The following is an 18135-nucleotide window of genomic DNA, read 5'->3' as shown; positions in this document are numbered from 1 at the left end:
TACAACAATGTATGTAGTATGTGTAATTGTTTTAAAAGTGCAATGATGATATATTGTATCATTTAAAATGAAGACTCGAACTGTCAACGACCTTCTGCATCATTCTATAGAATACGATTTGACCAGAATAGCGCTGATTTAGATCTAGGAAGCGCGCAGAACTTAGCTCCATATCTAATCCTTTAATTGCTTAGTTGATTAAATATGGAGCTAACTTGCTCACCTACGCTGTACAGGCTAAGTTAACAAAAAAAGGGCGATGAATTACACTAACCGAACGGAGGTGACAACTCAAAGCGCATATGTATATATATTTGTGTTCTTTTTGTGGTTACCTGTGTTGTTGCAGGAAGCAAAATGTCTAACAAGGGCCAAGCGAATCCGTATTTTATCAGTTACTTAAATTGAGAACGCAGTTGAAGACTGGCGAACAGGTGTTCAAACGTTATCTATATAGATTTATGCATAGAGTTTGGCAGAAGCTGTGTTCAGGATTGGAGGCAATACGCCTTGTTCATTTTGGCTAGTCCGCTGTGTGTTGAAATCGATATAAACTATTCCAAGCCCAACAATACACGGGACGATTGAAATATAGTTTCTCTTCGTCTCATTGTCTTGTGCTTGATCTAGATAATTTCTGCCTTAGCAAGCTAGCTAGTTGAATTCGCTCAGTATAAATCGTGCCAATCAGTTTATTATTGTTACTACTCGTTAATTAAATAACGAACCTGCATAGTGAAATATACTACTGAGAAAAAAAATTGTCAGTGGCTAAAATAACTATTATTTTCGCCATCAAGAGGCTATTGATAACACCCAAGTAGCAGCTACATTTTAGAATATGTAACAGGCTTTGGTACGCTGAATGATGTCTTTATCAACACCAGCGCCTAATCTGGGCCTAAATGTTAAGCTCACCTCTTACCTACTCCGGAGTGAGAATCGTTCGAATCTGTTGCGGTTAGCGGTCCCCGCTCAGTATCCTCAGCCTTACGTTGACTGCTGGTTTTACGACCTTGGTTCGTGGCCGTACTCCATGCGCTGCTGCATGGTTACTCATCGTCGTTTGCGTAGTCGGCTGGCGTAGTGACTTTGTCGCCGATCTACATGTCAGCCCCAACTGGTCCATATTGATGTGAGCGACATGGACGGCTGGTTTACCGCTGACATTGAGAATGGAAAGCCTATCCGTTTATAATTGATACTGAAACCGCAGAGTCAGAATCGTCTTCTTTCTCTTTCTCGCCGTCTCGTTCATATAACAAGGTCGACTTCTCGTGAATCCACTCTCGTACACGCATTTATATGTGAGGGTAAATAAAATGTGTGACCAATTGCGCAGGGTAAGCGCCGGGGTCTTCCCCGGGCCGGTCCTATAGCATAGACGCACGACGAAACCAGTACAGGCGCTCCTTCGCAGGCCCTTGATTAAACTTTCCTAGACGCAACCACGTAGCCGATACATGGTTATTCTGTGGAAGTGTCACTGCTGGGCCCAGACAGTGCCGTTAATTTGTATACAGACGTGGCAGATTTTCGAATTTTTCTTTGTAGTCACAAGGTAACGGAAACGTGATGTATGGAACGTTTTGAAAAGAAACCAGTATTAGAAATGTTTCACAGTTGGCGTAGTAAATCGAAGTAATTAGTTAATATATTGGTACATATATAATCAAGGTATCGTTATAACGCGCTGTTGGCGGTATCGTGCTTGGATGCGCTGTTAGTTTGTGTGGGAAAACTCTAGGATAGTAATGATACGAGGGGTGCATTTTCCGATTGGTTCAAATAGAAAATTTCTCTATTTAAAATAAGCTTGCTTGAACTGTGAACCAGATCTTGTTTTCCTTATTGGGACTGATCAAAAATTACCTGCAAGTATGATACACAATGAGCCGTAAAATGAGCCACGCGTACGAAATACGTCCTAAATCGATTCGGTATCGACCGACTGAAGGGACTGGCGCGCAAGAGTAGTTTGAATTACAACTCAGCATCTTCATCTATAAAGTCGATGGTATGTTTGCTTTTAGGTTTCGGGGGTACACTGAGCTATCGGCGGACACTTACATACGGAAATTTCGAGCTTACATGTATAATACGTTCGAACTCGTTTAGTGTTACCGACTTTAAACAGGTTGCGAGAAACATGTAGCAACACCGCAACGGGGTACGAAAAAAAGAACGATTATACCTTTAGTTCAGCCTGTTTCCACTGAAGCTCTTCCCTTCGTCTGCACCATGAATTTGATCAACAAACATAAACCGCATACGAGAATTCATTGTATTGCTTACGTAGCAAAATAAAGGAGAAAACCATGAAAATCTTGCATAGACGACAATAGCATAACCACTAATGGGTGCCGCCTTGGAAAAAGAAGAAAGCCGTCGTCACGTGCAATTGTGTTATAACTTGAGGTGCACATAGACTTCTCTACATATTGGTTCATAGATATCATGTGGTCAGTGTCGAATCAATACACACTAGATGCGGCGCTATGCTATTTCTCTAGAAGCAGAAACGCCGTTGCCAGCGTTATTGTTTCATTTGACAGTTCGCTTATCTCGGGCCTGACCAGGTGCGACCAGTGCATCGATCCTGCGCCTTATAATTTAAGTTACATTAGACCACACATGTTGATAACTGTGCAGTGCCTACACGCGCGGAAATTTTTATTTTTTAGCACAGATCGATCGTGTCTGCCATAGCAGCAGTAATATTATGGAGTTTGTTGTATCTGAAACGCTCTGGGTCTGAACACTCGGTACTGTGCGATGCACAGCGACACTTCTGTGCTTGCTCGGCCTTGCGTTTGTGTCTGAGCGTACGGATGAATACGACGACAGATCGAGGGATCGTGACGAATCTCGGGATAGAGATCGCGACGCGTCCAGGGACAGAAGTCGGTCACCTCGAAGCCGGGAGAGGGATCACGGCTCTGAAGAGCGCAACGGAAGTGGTCATCATTCTTCAGAGGGATCTCGCGATGGACGAGATGACTGAGAAATGTCGATCCACTTTTTACCTAAGAAAGAAGAGCAAGGGGGCAGAAATCGCTTTATTTTAGCGATGTCGATACCACACAATCACGTACAGAAGGAAGCCCATACACACGTACACGATCATGTTGTCATGGAAACCCAGAAGTTTGATTAGAGATAGTTATATCGGTTGGAGGAATCGATGATAGGAAAGAAGATAGGGTGAGGAAGAAAAAGAATCGAAGTAAGTTTCTTTATACGAGCAGTTGAGGACTGATCGGTTGTTCGAGATATTTTGTATTAATGTCAAAACGGGTGACGACAGACGTCGAGACGCGAGACGCAGTCAATGGTAAGTAAGCTCTAAATATTATTGGGTCAAATATATCCAAGAAATTATGGGTGACCTCGGTGACAGATTGACTGGCTAATCCCGAAAGCTTTTAAAGGTCTCTCTCTCTGTTGGCACCCTCTAGGTATTACATTTTAGGTAGTTGCGTACTGTATGGGTAGACTTTTTGTATCGTGGTTGAACATAAGCACATCTACGGTGCCATTTCCAAGGTATGACCGTTTCTAACCTGTTAATCCCAAGCATTTGTTTAACTACACAACGTGCACAGAAATGGGAGTTTTCTGCTTTTTATCCTAAAAGTGAAAAATATTGCGTTATATCTGTCTACTCTTGGACATATACAGGGTGATCAAACAGCTGTTATACTGTAATTGGAGACGGCGAATGGACCTGCAAGTGAGCATCAGTGAAATGCTGTAAAACCAGCTGTAAGACTTTGTTTATGACGTATACAGCCATCTGACCACCCTGTACGGTGACTCGCTGGTTATAGTTTAAGTCTATCACATATATACATGCATATATATATATATATATATACATATATAACATAATCGATTTTATTGCGAAACAGAAGGACCATTGCCCGAATCAAATGCACTATGTATTGTTATCATTATTGTCGATTTTAAGGAGCGTGGCATTAAGTCGCAATGCTGCTCTATATTGTAGGAATGACTGCTGCAGCTGTCCGTGGTGTTGAAGCGGCGGCGGTCGTCTGGCGTGTGTTGGCGTCGTGCGCTGCATGCTGCTGAATGGTGGTTGCTGGTGATGAAATAGTACCAACAGCTGAACAGTCGTAGCAGATTGTAGCAGAATTGCAGGCGATGGAAACCAGCAACCCACCTAACTTGAGGGCGTTTGCTGACGTGTGTGTACCTGAGGGCCAGCACAGCTGAGCTGATTACAAAACAGGGAAAAAGAAAGAAAGCGAGAGAAAGAGGACCCGCAGGGGCTATCTTTTTGAACCACAGGAGAACCATGCCTGCTGGGAAGTGACGCGCTTCCACTAGATGCTGCGCGTAAAACTGTGCGGGTCGACAGCGATGGAGTGTCACGATAGGAGTGGAGGAGCCGAGTGAGGTGCTGAAACTGTCGCTGCTTCGTTTTCGAGCTCCTGCTCACCGTTGCTGCTTTGATTACGAGCCTCATCGAGCTTGCTGAAATCTGTCCGACGACACTTGTCGCGTTGGCGTGTCCAGATGAAATCCGAATACTGGCAGCCTGCAACATCCGACCGGGTCTAGCGGATAACAGCAGCAAAAGGTGGTTGTTTCAGGCAGGGCGTATCTGGATTCACGCTTCGTTGAGGGGAGGCCGTCATCCAAAGGTCTTGCGCGGTAGTCCGGTCAACGCGTTTCGAGTTGTTGCTCTGTTTTTGGGACCGATTAGGTTCTAGGAGAAGAATGCTTCTTTGTGGGGTTGGTTTTGTGTGGGCTTGGCAGGTACGAAGAGAAGTGTATATCCAGAGCTACTGCGGCAGAGAAGACGGTTCGATGTTTCTGGACAGAAAGCAGTTGGAAGCTGGTGCGGCGAGGCGCCAATTTGTCTCGATCTTGCGGTGGCGTGGTGAAGATGACGGAGACGGCGTGATCGGGTTCGTGCTGGTGAGGGCAGTTCTTCGGTTGGGGGAACCTGTTGCTGCTGCTGCTGCTGTTAAAGTTGGGCGTCGCTGCAGTTCCTGCTCTTGCCGTCTACGACGGTGACGCAGAGATTCTATGCGGATCGCAGATCCTACTACGCGTGGCTTGCTGCCGTTGGTACAACTGTATTATAGCGGAGTTACGATGGTGTGACCTTAATGGAGTTAATGGCACACCAGGTGCCACTAACCAGTGCGATTGGGTGCGAATTCAACTTAGCTGCGGCTTCGGGCGAGCTTACGCCGTCGAACGAGTCTCGCGCCAGTTTCCTGATAATCGCATTACGCACTACTGTGCCGGCACTTCTGTGTTTGAACAGTGTGTGCTCTTTAGTCTAGCAAAATTATCATAACAAAAAATCGTGTTAGAAAACGATTTTCAGAGGGCATTTTTTTCTAGCTTTATTTGTTGATGTGTTTTTCTTCTATGATAAAAAGTAGAGGTATCGCGATGCTGTCCTTTAATATGAATGCACGCAACTATTTAGCATTTTCATAGACGCTCAAAGTAACCATGTAGAGAAAAAAAGCACAGGCAAGGAGCTCTGTGTTTTGCAGACGACTTTTACTTATGGCTAGTGATTTTTTCTTCTTAAAAGGAAGTCTTGGTTTTTCGCTCGTAAGAAGTATGAACTTCGCAGGTCGTGACAATTAACCGCTATTCGTAACAAAACTAGCTTACTGGCCTGTGTTTAGCAGGCGAACACCAGATTCATTCGTTTCTAAGTTTTGAAATTTTTACAGGTTCCGCGGCGTGACCATTATATGCATCATTTATTGTATTTACATTGAAGAATGGAAGAGACTCGTCGAAAGGTAAAAATCAAGACTATAATTAGCGGGAACTTATTATAAATAGATGTCGCACGAAAAATCCGAAGTGTAAAATAGACCACATGTACCAATAGTCATATTATAATAATAAATCATATTTATGAAAGAGCTACGTGTGTTTATTCAAGAAAGGGGGGAATTCAGTGGATAAACGCGAAGATGAAGCATCTGTGAACATCTGATTCAGCTTATATAGAATCAAAAAAACAAAATTATTTTTAATAATAGACTTGGGATTATGAACCTCGAAATTAATAGCTTATCTTATATATCCTTATATCCTTGGCATCTGTGGAATACAGTTGGGTTAGTAATAACAGGGCAATAATAATCGTGCTAGAAGGGGAGACAGAAGCTCTGTAAGGTAAGCAGGATTAAGTTACTTTTTAACCTTGCCATAGTCTTTTCAGTGATCCATACTGGGTATATACAGTTCAGTAAAATTTCAGTTAAAATGAGAAAATGTCGTGTATTGTAAAAATTCGGTAGACGAGTTGCTTCTGATGCACCAGCGGTACGTAAAGAACGTTAGTGTGCTGGTATTTCAAGCCAACAAAAAAATCAGTATTAAGCGAGTATGACGCATCTCGTTAGAGGTCTTCTAAAATGCGAGTCGAGTAAAGTTAGCTCATGATAATATAAACTACGAAGGGTAGACTAAAATACTGTTTCTTTACTTAGTCATACATGTGATGTTATTAACGGGGCTTGGCCAGCAACCCGTGGCTATGAAATGCTACTGGATACAACTAAGTTGTATCCAGTAGTAAATACGCTTGGATTAAAAATCCAAACGTATTTACTACAAAATGATTGCCTAGTATTTGATTATGTAGTAAGTAAACCTACTTTCTTTACTGGCTGTACCTGAGATAGTGCGGTATCGACGAGTGTCGTGCAAATAAAGTGTATGCACGAAGTGATCGAAACTTACGTAACTACGGCTACTTCACACGTCCATCAAGGCCCCGACAAAACTCTAGTGACAAATATCGCGCTAAAATTCGTACTCCGTGTAACCTCTGGTCTTTGACGAAATAACTTATGCCAACGTTATACAAAAAGGCTATACGAAACACTGGGGCAATGACGAAGGCATAGGCTGAACAGTTGTACTCGATGAGCGCAAAAATGCTGAAACCCTCTTATGACGAAATACACAAAAACATAACGATCTCTCCAGTATCTGGATGATTAACGGATTATTTGACACAAATAGGGCGGCAAACCTTCGCCAGACTAGTTCTTAATTCGATAGATCGGTGAAAGTGACACTAGCAGCTAATTACTGGTATAATAACGCACTCAATACCACATACTGATGCTTTGCTGGTGAGTGCAAACAAAGAATACGCTTCAAAGAGGAATGTAGCCCCAACTGCAGCTCCAGAATGCAGCTGTCTTCAATACGGTTCTCGTAGCACAGCAGTACCAAATTGCGCAAGCGTCTCATTGCAGAAAAGGTCCACCTTGCGATTCATCTTTTTTGTATTATCAGCTATGTCTTTCAGTCCTCGTCTGTCACGAATCATCGCTGGTGAATTGCACAGTTTCTAAAGAGGTAATACATAAAGGAATTATCTCCACTGTTTTCTGGTCGTCCACAGCATATTGCAAGGCTAATATTACGATAGCTGGTGTATGCATGACTGCGAGTATTATGCCTTCCGTGGCCAATTCTTATACGAGATACTGTTGCTCCAGCATGATACATAAAAAGTTTACGGCGCAATTATGTCATGAAGACGGTTCTGTAGCCATATATTATAGAAGTCTACACATAGTTTTGAGTGCTGTCAGTTTTATTGACCAGGGGCGTAACCTTTTAATAAGTGTAAACCTCAGAAAGACCAATGTTGGTAGTCTTGATTGGACTTCGGAAGGTAGTAAGCGCATCCGCATATATTTGTTTAAAGAGCCTCTAGAGTCGAGTTCGTTCTTTCTGATTTGTTTAAATACGCTGTCCTTCCATAAGCAATCTTTTTTTGATTGACTTCACGGACCAGTTACCGCACAATTATCAATGTTGAGCAAAATATCCAGCTTCGATTCCACCTTAACGACAAACGTGAGCACAATGTAAGAATCGCTCTAAAAACTCGAGTCTTTGGTTGTTCCTCACAACATAGCCGATTGCATCATGACTATCATATGTGGGCGCGGAAGTCTAAACAACATCTTGATCGACATGCTATTCGGAAGAAAAGAAAAAAATCACGTAAGAGCCATTATTAGCAGCACGAATTATTGAAAAAGTCAACTCGTGGTATGTACCATTGACTGGGCGACAAAAGGGCAGTACTTCGAATACGAAACAGCGTGTAAACAGTTATAATAAGAGTTTCTTCTTACGCAACCGAATTTAGTTCTAACCGTAAACCGTAAGTATACTTCTGACACTTTTTAATTGTTTAATTGTTCTATTGTTTAAAGCAGTTCATTTACTCTCAATGCAAGTCGCTTAGTTGTAACGTTTGTTCAAACACAGTGCGCATTTTGAAGGACGAAATATTATACTTGCCGTGGTTGAGACTGAATATGAGCTAATGGCCACTCTATTGGACTATCCCAATAAAATGTATATGTAAATATGTATATACAAATCAAGTATGTTGTTGATTAAATGAGTGAACTTTGTTACAGTTTAACACAAAAAAAACATATTTCGTGACACAGATAGTGTTAGATTAAGATCCAATATATTTTTGTTTTGTAGTTTTAACATATATCGTTTTTAATAAAAGTTACGAGTATCGCACGCAAATATTCCTTGTTTTATTTACCGTTACTTTTTATGAAATCTAAATAATTTGTGTGAGGCAATAGAATACGAAACGGCTCATCGTTATTTAAAACCTATGTGAGCTAATATGATGACCTATAATAAGGGTTTGCATACACAAGGGAACAAAATGTCACTTTAAAATTCAAATTCCATCTCTATGTTTGTACTCTCGCTTTGTTTAAGCTTACGGAAATCCCCTTAAATTCAGCTTTATTTTATAAAAGTACGGAGGTTCAAACAGCTTCTATTTACCTATCTCACACTATAATATGATTTACTCAGTGCTATATTTATTCTAGGCATGACGGTAGCCATGCCCTTATAAAAAAAAAACCGAAACCGTTCACAAACATTGTCTTTATCGCATAAAAGCGTTTTACAATCAGTTATGTAAATACGAGACCGTGCAATATCCTCATCGCTTTACGGCACGCGTTTTTTACCTACAGTCAGGTAAACCAAATGTATCGAAATTTACGTCCTGCACCACCGCTAGGCATTGTATTAGAGGGCTAGCACGAAACGAAAGATAGCAGGCAAACAAGTTACGTACTAAGCTGTCACAAACACGTGATGATCTAGGCTTGAATCTGAGCGTGGACACAGTACGTTTCGTTCACTATCTGATGGATTCCCAACTGCGGTACCAAACATAAAATCTCAAAACATTTAGCCAGGTAAGCATAGAAAATTCATTATGGCGTAGACGGCTTGTGATAAAGAATGATTATTATAAATATTAGCGCGAGGATGATGCCACGCACAACCAGCTAACGTAATACTTTGAAAAATCCAAGCTTTGCGTCAAAAACGCCATTTTAACTTTTTTTTATCCTAAAATAATTTTTACTTTTGTAGTTAACCTTCTATGTAAAGCAGCGAATATTAAGGGAGTGCCGCTGGCTCCATTGTGGTTGCACAGTCTCGGAATCGCGCTCCTCTTGTATATCGTGAGCACCATGCGTGAACTATGATCACAAATAGAACGATTAAAATAGCTAAATATTGTAGATTATTCTGAGTGCTACTGACTGTAAGTTTGAAGGGAGAGGATCATTGCTTAGCCATAATAACATAATATTGAAGTATCTAATTTGGAAACGTTTGTCCGTGCAAAGTGTTCACTGTTGTTACGATAGAAAACTTCAGGCGTTGCCTGATAACAAGCCAATGCCCAATTATGCTGTGAAATTGCATAGTGCGAGTTTTACGTAAATCAGAAGCACCTTTAACAAAATCGGTAATTCTGCACGAATCTTTGCACGATGACATACTGGTTGAAATTATACCGTCCGTCCAATCCAGGATCAGAGAAAATGCACTGTGTTATTACGTAAACATGTGTATAATGCGAAGAACGCATATTGATTCTTAAATATGAAATTAATAGCGTGCGAAGAAGTTCTAACAGCATTAAAGTTCTATATAACTTGTTGTGAATAAGGAAATTTACTCAAAAAGGTTATACGAATTGATTACAGGAAGAAGATAATATGGGTTGGGCCATTTTGTCGACGATCCGTGGTGATGATCTAATGATTAACGCGGCACATAGTGATCAGGAAACTAAGTGAATTTCTATTTGTTTCACAGAGCTTTATTAAAATTATATTTCCGTGACTGGCAGTTTACCACTGAATATCTTTTATAACAGTGGATTGGTATCCTTGAAAAGGAACCGCACAAATAACTAAGGAGAATTTACTGAGTATAGAATTAATTTTGACGTTAGCTGTCCTAGCAACTTTAGTATTACAGAAATCGTGTGAAACTGATCTGCTTTGAACGCCACTTCGTTGTTTTTATGGTTGCCCGAAGTTTCGAGATGAAAATTGGATTTATCGGTGCGGGCAATATGGCCCAGGCAATTGTCAAAGGCTTGTTGGGTTCCTATCCAGCAAAGCATATCGTCGTTTCAGCTCCTACTGACCGCAATTTAGCCTTCTTCGAACAGCTAGGCTGTCGCACCTCGCATGATAATAATGTTATTGTTACTACGTGCGACGTGGTCTTTCTCTGTATCAAACCAGCTCAATGTGATATCGCTTTCCGAGAAGTAAGTTTACCTACTTATAATGTGATTCATTGCTACTATGGCTACATTTTCCTATTTAAGGCGCTATCAAATAATTATATGTTCAGCTTTAGGAACAGACTTCCGTTAAGTCAATTCCCACCGCCTGTATTCAAGTTTGAGCTTCAACAAATTGTTGAAGTTATTCATTGGTCCATATTAGAGCAGCATTTATTTGAATAACAATACGGATTGGACGAAACTTTGAAAGTTCGCATGTACTAAAACCTATAGTTCATTACATATAAAGTCTCATATAAAGAGTCCTTATATATAAGGAGTCATTTGATATAGCACTAGCTCATAGGATAGGCTGTACTTCCGTCTACACTACAGGTCGAATGGAGACAACGTACGAGCCAGCTCGTGATCAGCGTGATGGCTGGTGTTTCCCTTGAACGCTTGTACCGTCTTCTCGGTCAAGGAATTCGCGTGATCCGTTGTGTGCCGAATACGCCCATGCAGGTAGCAAAGGGCGTATGCTGTCTATCGCCTGGAGTCGGCGTCCCAGTGGAGGATACACAGTTGGCAATCGAGTTATTGACGCCCAGCTGTTTGATTGTGTACACCGTTCCCGAGTCGCAATTGGACGCAATTTGTGCATTGGCCGGAAGTGGCCCAGCGTTTATTTGTCTCGTTGTCGAAGCGCTCTCGGATGGTGGTGTAGCAATGGGCCTGCCACGCGAACTCGCCACGGAGCTAGCAGCGTGTACCGTTGAGGGAGCTGCCGCGATGATTCGTGGAACGGGAAAACATCCTGCCGAGCTAAAGGATGCTGTGTGCTCGCCAAATGGAACAACCATCGCGGGAATATACGCCCTGGAAAAAGCTGGCATACGGGCAGGATTTATGGATGCAATTGAGGTAGCGACGAAACGGAGTAAAGAGTTCCGCAATGCCAAGTAAACCTGATTTATAGAACTTATAACTGACTGATTGCATACATCTATTGAAATGGCGGATGCTTCAGGGCGGCGATTAAACTTAAATAGTCCTTGCGAAATTTACATGATACCAAGAACAAATATATTGACAGTTACTAGCGCGTTTTCAACTCGACACGATTAACCTGTTGCAGTTGTGTAACTCTATAACGGCTTCAAGTTCATTCCTGTACTTCGCACACATGTGTGCGAAACATATGATTTTAAAAAATGATTCTTCCTTTTCCATATTATTGGACCTAGCGGTATCACTCATTCCTTATTACCATAAAACTAGTATCGCATTATATATTCTAGCATGGCAGCAAGATATATCAAGGAAGCTTGTGAAGATTTCTGAATCAGTGAATGCTAGGATGATTTTACAGGTGTTCAGATATGGTGCCATGAAACGTTCATTGATTGCGATACTAGCAAATAGACTATATATGTTTTATAACCTGCGTACTCCACTTGTTTGTTTGTATGGAGCTCCAAATATGATTTTATGTTATATTTCGATTTTCGTAGACGACAGCTCTACCGACAATTGTGTCCGAAAGCAGGAGTTCCGAGTGAACCTTTTAACGTGCTTTGCGGTGCTATTATACTAGGTGAATACAGAAATGGGCGGTATGACAGATTAAGTGTAAAACGCTAGCAACACGATCTAATGAATACGATCTCCACCAACATTTTCGTCTCATAAGAGAGAATTTTTCGAGACGTTTAGGGTTTAGAAGAGAGCAATGTTTGGCTGACGCGGTATTTGAAGTTAAAAGTCATACGATCGGGATAAAACTGGAATGACAATTTTTACTACTATTATTAAACATGTTATTGTTTTCGCTTGCTAAAGAACATAACTTTGGCACTGATATCTCTCTCTCTCTCTCCCTCTTGTTATTATTACTATTAATGCTACTTGCATCTAAATTCATTACAGAAAATTTGTAAATGCTGAAGAGATGGGCAATATCGAGCTATAGGCAGGATTCCAAGCGCAAACCACATTGAAATAGAACGCAAAACATAGCTAGCTGTTGTATATTGGAATTTCAGTTTTGAACGAATTACTGTTGATGCGAAGGTTCTTGAACCGTTTTGCAATTGCATTGATTTAGTAGATCTTTTTTTGTAATTTTTAAGCTTTTGTGGAATTATTGCTGAATGATGTGCTAATTTCGTTATCTGTTAATGACAATGTAAGACATCTACGTATAGGCTGATGTAACAATGAACAACATACAAAATAAAAGCATGATCCGGATATACAATATGACTCTACCAGGTCCTTTTTCTTAGTCATCATTGATCAAGATAATTGATAATTTTTTTTAAATTTCCTTAATGTCAGCCCTTTTTTTAGGCTTTGTGTCATGCGGCTATAATAGTCATGCGAATAGAGGAAGACATTTAGGGGAATAGCAGTGTAGTTTTATAGTTGGTTACTATTGCTTCAATTATAGATATTTTGCCATAGAACCTCACTCACTCACACACACAGTGTCACCTTGGTTATATATTCATATTCTGAGATAAAGTTGCTACGTGTTTGTCTCAATAACCGAAATTTATCATCAATTTACATACGCTTAAAAGTAAGTATTAAAAGTTATGTATTAAAGACATCTATGAGCTATTTTTAAGGTGATATTAATATCGAGATGGGAATAGCAAGTTCTAAGAACACAACGAGTGTATAGCCTTGTAAGAAATTTAACTATTTTTATGCGACCATTTACAGAAGTCCCTCGTAGTATTACTGAAGGCTATTTGGGTCATGAGATAGATCGTAATAGCACGTATTGTTGTCTTTTTTTCTTAATTAAAAATGAAACAGTTTTGTAATTTAGGACCTCATTCTAACAGTACTGTGTAGATTTAAACATACATTGCTCTTTTGCGTTTAACTTAATATTTATACATTCAACTGATCTTATAGTACAAATGCTGCACATACACACACTATACACATTCACACACACACTCATACAGAGTCGACGACGTTGGTTTTCGATGCCCGTTGTTCCTATGAAGTTTTTACGTTCTAATTTGCTATAACGTGACATAGATGCCGGAATCTACACTATGATTTGGTCGTATTGTTTCGTCCATTTTTCAGTAATCATAGGAAACTATCAGGGTCACTATAAATGTGGAGGACAGTGTGTTTTGTTTAATAGGGTTAATCGCGCATTTTCAATAGGATTAATATTGCATTAATTAATTTTATTTTCGTATATGCCAATATACCAAAGTAGAGGCGGCTTAGCCGAAATTCTGCTTTTTGTCTCTGGCTAAACACGTCGGCAACAAGTGTCAAGATTACGAAAAGTTACGAGTATCACCATAAACCCCATTAGCAGGTCGTGCTATCTTGGTGTATTGTCCTTTTTAATGCAGTCGAGAACACCATCAAAGCCTTCCACTCGTGGACTTTTTAATTGTACGCATTCCATGATGGTCACCATTTCTATGAGAGATTCTTCCTGAAATTGGAGCGCAAAACAAGTACAGTTTCTTGTTTTCAAAAGTGCCACGGCTGCTTCGAGGATAGCACTTCCTTCATTCGGGATAACACTCCTAACCCACGGCAAGTGCTAATCCTGTCATTAGGTGGACGAATGAACAGACGAAAGATCCTTCACGATCGGTTATATAGCTGCATCGTCAGGAAAAAAAGGTTTTTGTACGATGTACCCTTTCTAGCGGGCGGAGCCAATCAAGGTCGCCATGAACTCGTAAAACGTCAACATTCTGAGCAATAATTGCAATTCCAATGAAGATTTTTTCACGAAAACGACTGCGGAAAGGGTTTAGTCTCACTATATCGCAGTTAACTATACCGCTAACTTGTGTTCAAGATGTGGGGGGAGTCCACGAATTCGGTGGAAGCAATGCATATTTTCCTAAACTCCCGGTTTGTTTTAGACGATTGAGAATCATTCGCCAATCAGTATTATGCGATATGCAAAGCACTCGACCCTCAGGCCGATTCTGACTTTTGCTCTTTAATCCTGAAATCAAATAAAAACAAGCAACAATGATAAACAAAGTAATTCATAAATTTCACTAAAGGTATAGGGACGCTGATAAATATCTTCTGAAAAATGCCTATTTATTGAAGCTAAACAACGCAATAGTACGACGAGCCAGGCATGGTTTATTTAAATCCTAACAACGTATTACTTTTTTAGTCTAACACATAATATGATAAAGCCTTACATTGCAATGATAAGTGGTCGTGTTACTTACCAAGTCTTCTTGCAATTGTATGTATCTCTTTTCTCTCCACGCTGGAGAATGACGGGCTGAATTTCAGCTCATCAAAGACGTCGGTTTCACGCAAAAAGACTCTGAGAGTGGACGCAACATGGGTCTTGAAGCGTTTGCTCACAGCGCTTGCACCCTCGTAGCCAAGACCTCGCCCGCCAGCGCTATCTTTAAGCATGACAGGCTCGATAAGACCTGTACCATGGCCGAGGCCGCCTCCCTGCCAACCCATGTTCCGTAGTAGCCGATAACCTACGTTGTCTTCATCGAGTTGACGGCCCAAGTCTTCCTGGACGGCTTGACTTTCGAGGTCAAGTGCCATCGTGTCTTTGTTAAACTCCTGAGCGCCTTCAGCTATTGCTTGCTTGATATCTATAGTGAAGCAATTACGAATTAGTTCTTCGAGGGCCGCTCGAATGCAAGCACGCCTAGCGACTTGCTTCGTTTCACCACTTCCCTCGAATTTAAGCGGGGATTCTGTAGGCAGAGTAAGTCGACAAATCTGTACAGTTACCCCCTTTCTGATCATAGCATCAGACTCAAAACTCAGAGCCAGTCCGTTGGCTGACGCGAATATTGCTATAAGGGCTTGCAGATCCGCGCTGGCTCTGGCAGGTCGTATAAGGAACAAGTCTCTGTACTCCGATCTGATCGTTGCATTTATCACAGGCATTCCCTGCTCAGGAAGAGCCTGAGCTCGCCGGTCCTGTTGACCGCTGCCAGATGTTTTCAACCAGTTTCGACCATCTCTTTCAATAATTTCGAACTTCATTCGACTTTCAAGGATCTCATAAAGTTTTTTCGCTGTGGTGAGCTTGGCGTGATTCTTTGATTTGCCGACTGCTTCTGCTAAAATTACGCCATGGAAAGTTAAAAGACATGTGGTGGTTTGGTTGAAAGTGTTAAATTCGGGCTTAAGGAAAGTCCCCGGAACTATCGCGTCCCGAACTGGTTTTAACTTTGTCAACTGGAATGCCATATTGAGAGCAGATTGTACATCAGCTGAAGCACCTCCGAACATTGCTACTTTACTTTTGAAATTGGGCGTCCAAATTGTATTTCGCACCTCAATAAGGTTTCTAATGATTTGGCTGTATACATGACGGGTATTTACTGATGGCAGCCATGCACCTGCCTGCGAACTTCCTGCTTCATTTAAACTCTGTCTACATATTTTGTCTTGGCCAAGCGTGTTCGTCACTGAAAGACCAACTTCCAAGACAAGGTCGATGTCTCGTTGCGTGATTCTCCACTGTCGGGGGTCAAACACTTTTTCAATGAAATTCTCATATGCCGATGGTTCATCTAAGCCAGAGGCAATTTGTACTCCGTGAAGCTTAACAACTGTCTGCTTTCCATTCGTGATTTCGAGTTTCCACCCTGACGCCGTAACGGCCATGTTTACTTGCAGCATCACAAACTCCACGCGGGCCTTGCGAAGCGAAGGCCGAACCTCCTTCAGCTGCATCCTAAGATCGTTTAGCAGTGAAAGCTGAGCATTGAATGGCATAGGAAAATTTCTTTCCCATCTAGGACTTTTCCGGCCAGGTCCTTCGTCTAATGATGTTGATTCCATGTGTCTATTCAGATCATCTGACTTTCTTCGCTCGCCTACCGTACTCGACTTAACGAAGCCCAGGCGTATGGCATAATCCTTTTTTCCTGTACCAAACTGGAAAGTGTTTTGGGTCGAAGCGGACGCATTACTGTTGTCAACTGACGGGTCCTTATTTCCGAAGACGAAATCTCCCGCTTTCTTTGAGGCAGAGAGAATGGACTTGAAGGGAACACCAAACTGAAATTCGCCTCCAGCTAACTGCTCTTGTGACGCGGACTTAACGAAGCCCAGCTTCCTCTCATAAGTTGTCTTCCCAAAAACAAAGCTCTTAGGATTCGAATGCATATCACTAGTGGCAGGAACGTTATGATTCCACGCATCGTCCTTGGATCTTGGAATGGCGCTAATCCCAAAGCCTAACTTGGGTCTATCATCTTCACTGTCATTATCGTCGTCACTCTCTTTTAAACGCTGTGAAATGTTGTTATTTTTGACACTCAGTCCCTGAGTCTTATTTGATTTTTGGATCGTTTTCTCTACTTCATCCTCACATAAATCTTCTTCGTTGCTATCATCGTCGTCCTCGGCGTCCAACGGTGAAGTTGCGTCATTGACGCTTAGTGGCGCAGCCTTAACAAAGTTTATCTTTGCAAACGGTAGACCCTTCGTCTTTTCCTTTTCCTCAACGAGTCCTACGGACATGCGGTTAACCTCGTCCATGACACGGGCCGAATACGAACACCCAAGAATATGCATATTCTGAAAACACTGAGCAAGCGCAAGAAGACGCGTCCGCCGTTCCGGCGGAAAATCGTCCCAGTTACGTTCAAGAAATGATCGCCGCAAGATCCATTGCTCCTGTGGCTCGTATGCTTCCCGGTAGCTATCCAAGGCGTCCATCTGAAATTAAGGCAAAGACAAAATGGGTATTTTAGGAACGTGAAGTTTTATGGCACTCTCGTTTGGCAGAAACGGATCTTGAGAGAAAAATAAATGGTGCTTTACTAAGATAGATGGTATCGGTATAAACAATAGCTTGGTCAATGATTAGTTGATGATATTAGACTTCCTTGCCTATGCTATACAGGAAGGAAACATAGGTAAGATGATATATTGGATACATTGGAATAAAGCAAACGTCACAATTAGATAAAATTATATTAATATTGTATATCTTAATGGCGTTAGTCCTTCATTCCAGTACTAACGCTGTCAAGACGCAACTCTAAAAATAGATGCCGAACGAACACTTGAAAAACCGTTTGCGCCACATACAGAAATCTAACGACTCACACTGCCGCTTAAGTTTTCAAGAGGTCATGGCATATCTTCAAGATACTACCGAAAACAAATCATCCTTAGGTTAATATAACATATTATATGTAATGCTTATTATTCATATATGGCGTGTCTTTTATTTGTAAGCTCTAACACTACCTGCCTTTTGAAGTTTAGGTGCTTTTTTCTTCTCAACTTACCGGTGGTGGCATTGAAAGCCTGGATTTCTTCTGGATTCAAGATAACAGAAATACAAGAATTGATGTCGTGATCCAACCATGCAAATATTTTCTGACTGGCGTTCCGTTACATTAATAATCTCCTATCAACAATATGCATGGAATGTTGTGCTTCATAGGCTCCTTCTCGTCGAATCCGTGCATGCCACTGTTATGGAGTTGGTCCTTCTAAAACGCGGATATCGGAAT

General features: G+C 41.3%; 4 protein-coding genes and 1 long non-coding RNA gene across 11 annotated transcripts in view; 3 read left to right on the top strand and 2 right to left on the bottom strand.

Annotated features, from left to right (window-relative positions):
• LOC147755034 (uncharacterized) overlaps positions 1–1873 on the top strand; it is a gene marked incomplete at its 5' end in the record, with an annotated part of 12724 nt that extends 10851 nt beyond the window's left edge. The window contains 1 exon segment of the mRNA XM_086993642.1: positions 350–1873. Within this exon segment, the coding sequence (XP_086849768.1) occupies positions 350–403 (54 nt within the window).
• LOC111252542 (uncharacterized) overlaps positions 1–5919 on the top strand; it is a 7833-nt gene extending 1914 nt beyond the window's left edge. The window contains exons 5-7 of one of the 4 annotated variants that reach the window (XM_086993654.1): positions 2847–3334; positions 4010–4603; positions 5724–5919. In XM_086993654.1, coding sequence (XP_086849780.1) covers positions 2847–3004 — 158 coding nt within the window. In that variant the 3' untranslated portion in view covers positions 3005–3334; positions 4010–4603; positions 5724–5919. Of the gene's footprint in view, positions 1–2846; positions 3335–3681; positions 3766–4009 lie in introns of all 4 variants that reach the window. The other 3 variants (XM_086993653.1, XM_086993652.1, XM_022810659.2) reach the window with 3 other exon arrangements.
• Positions 675–2448, bottom strand: LOC147755033 (uncharacterized). 2 transcript variants are annotated; one of them, XR_015330629.1, is made up of 3 exons: positions 2195–2448; positions 1873–2003; positions 675–1546 (listed from the first exon to the last, which is right to left on the bottom strand). It is a non-coding gene; the product is annotated as an uncharacterized LOC147755033 (long non-coding RNA). The 2 variants fall into 2 exon arrangements; XR_015330628.1 differs by having other exon boundaries at positions 1873–2448.
• Positions 5920–9579: 3660 nt separating the features above from the next.
• On the top strand, positions 9580–12877 carry LOC111252541 (pyrroline-5-carboxylate reductase 3-like). Of its 2 annotated transcripts, none has more exons than XM_022810656.2 (4): positions 9580–9631; positions 10080–10168; positions 10417–10654; positions 11009–12877. In XM_022810656.2, exons 2-4 carry the CDS (start codon positions 10092–10094, stop codon positions 11576–11578), a joined length of 885 nt encoding a protein of 294 aa, XP_022666391.1. In that variant the 5' UTR covers positions 9580–9631; positions 10080–10091; the 3' UTR covers positions 11579–12877. The 2 variants fall into 2 exon arrangements, with proteins under 2 accessions (XP_022666391.1, XP_022666390.1); XM_022810655.2 differs by lacking the exon at positions 9580–9631 and adding an exon at positions 9793–9838.
• A 924-nt stretch (positions 12878–13801) lies between these two features.
• On the bottom strand, positions 13802–18089 carry LOC111252535 (uncharacterized). Of its 2 annotated transcripts, XM_022810634.2 has the most exons (4): positions 17908–18089; positions 14854–17329; positions 14452–14615; positions 13802–14087 (listed from the first exon to the last, which is right to left on the bottom strand). In XM_022810634.2, the coding sequence occupies exons 1-3, from the start codon at positions 17917–17919 to the stop codon at positions 14458–14460; spliced, it is 2646 nt and encodes an 881-aa protein (XP_022666369.1). In that variant the 5' UTR covers positions 17920–18089; the 3' UTR covers positions 13802–14087; positions 14452–14457. The 2 variants fall into 2 exon arrangements, with proteins under 2 accessions (XP_022666369.1, XP_086849764.1); XM_086993638.1 differs by having other exon boundaries at positions 13802–14615; positions 17871–18089.
• Positions 18090–18135: the final 46 nt, after the last annotated feature.

The sequence above is a fragment of the Varroa destructor genome, unplaced genomic scaffold, assembly GCF_002443255.2.
Source record: "Varroa destructor unplaced genomic scaffold, Vdes_3.0 BEIS01000006.1, whole genome shotgun sequence".
NCBI lineage: Eukaryota > Metazoa > Arthropoda > Arachnida > Mesostigmata > Varroidae > Varroa > Varroa destructor.
This window is presented reverse-complemented; position numbering and strand designations above follow the sequence as displayed.

Coding starts and splice junctions, on each gene's coding strand:
- LOC111252541 (XM_022810656.2), top strand. CDS start 10,092: ATGGGTTGGGCCATTTTGTCGACGATCCGTGGTGATGATCTAATGATT. Junction 10,169..10,416: donor CATAGTGATCAGGAAACTAA/GTGAATTTCTAT, acceptor GGTTGCCCGAAG/TTTCGAGATGAAAATTGGAT. Junction 10,655..11,008: donor GTGATATCGCTTTCCGAGAA/GTAAGTTTACCT, acceptor TCTACACTACAG/GTCGAATGGAGACAACGTAC.
- LOC111252535 (XM_022810634.2), bottom strand. Junction 14,616..14,853: donor TACAATTGCAAGAAGACTTG/GTAAGTAACACG, acceptor ATTTGATTTCAG/GATTAAAGAGCAAAAGTCAG.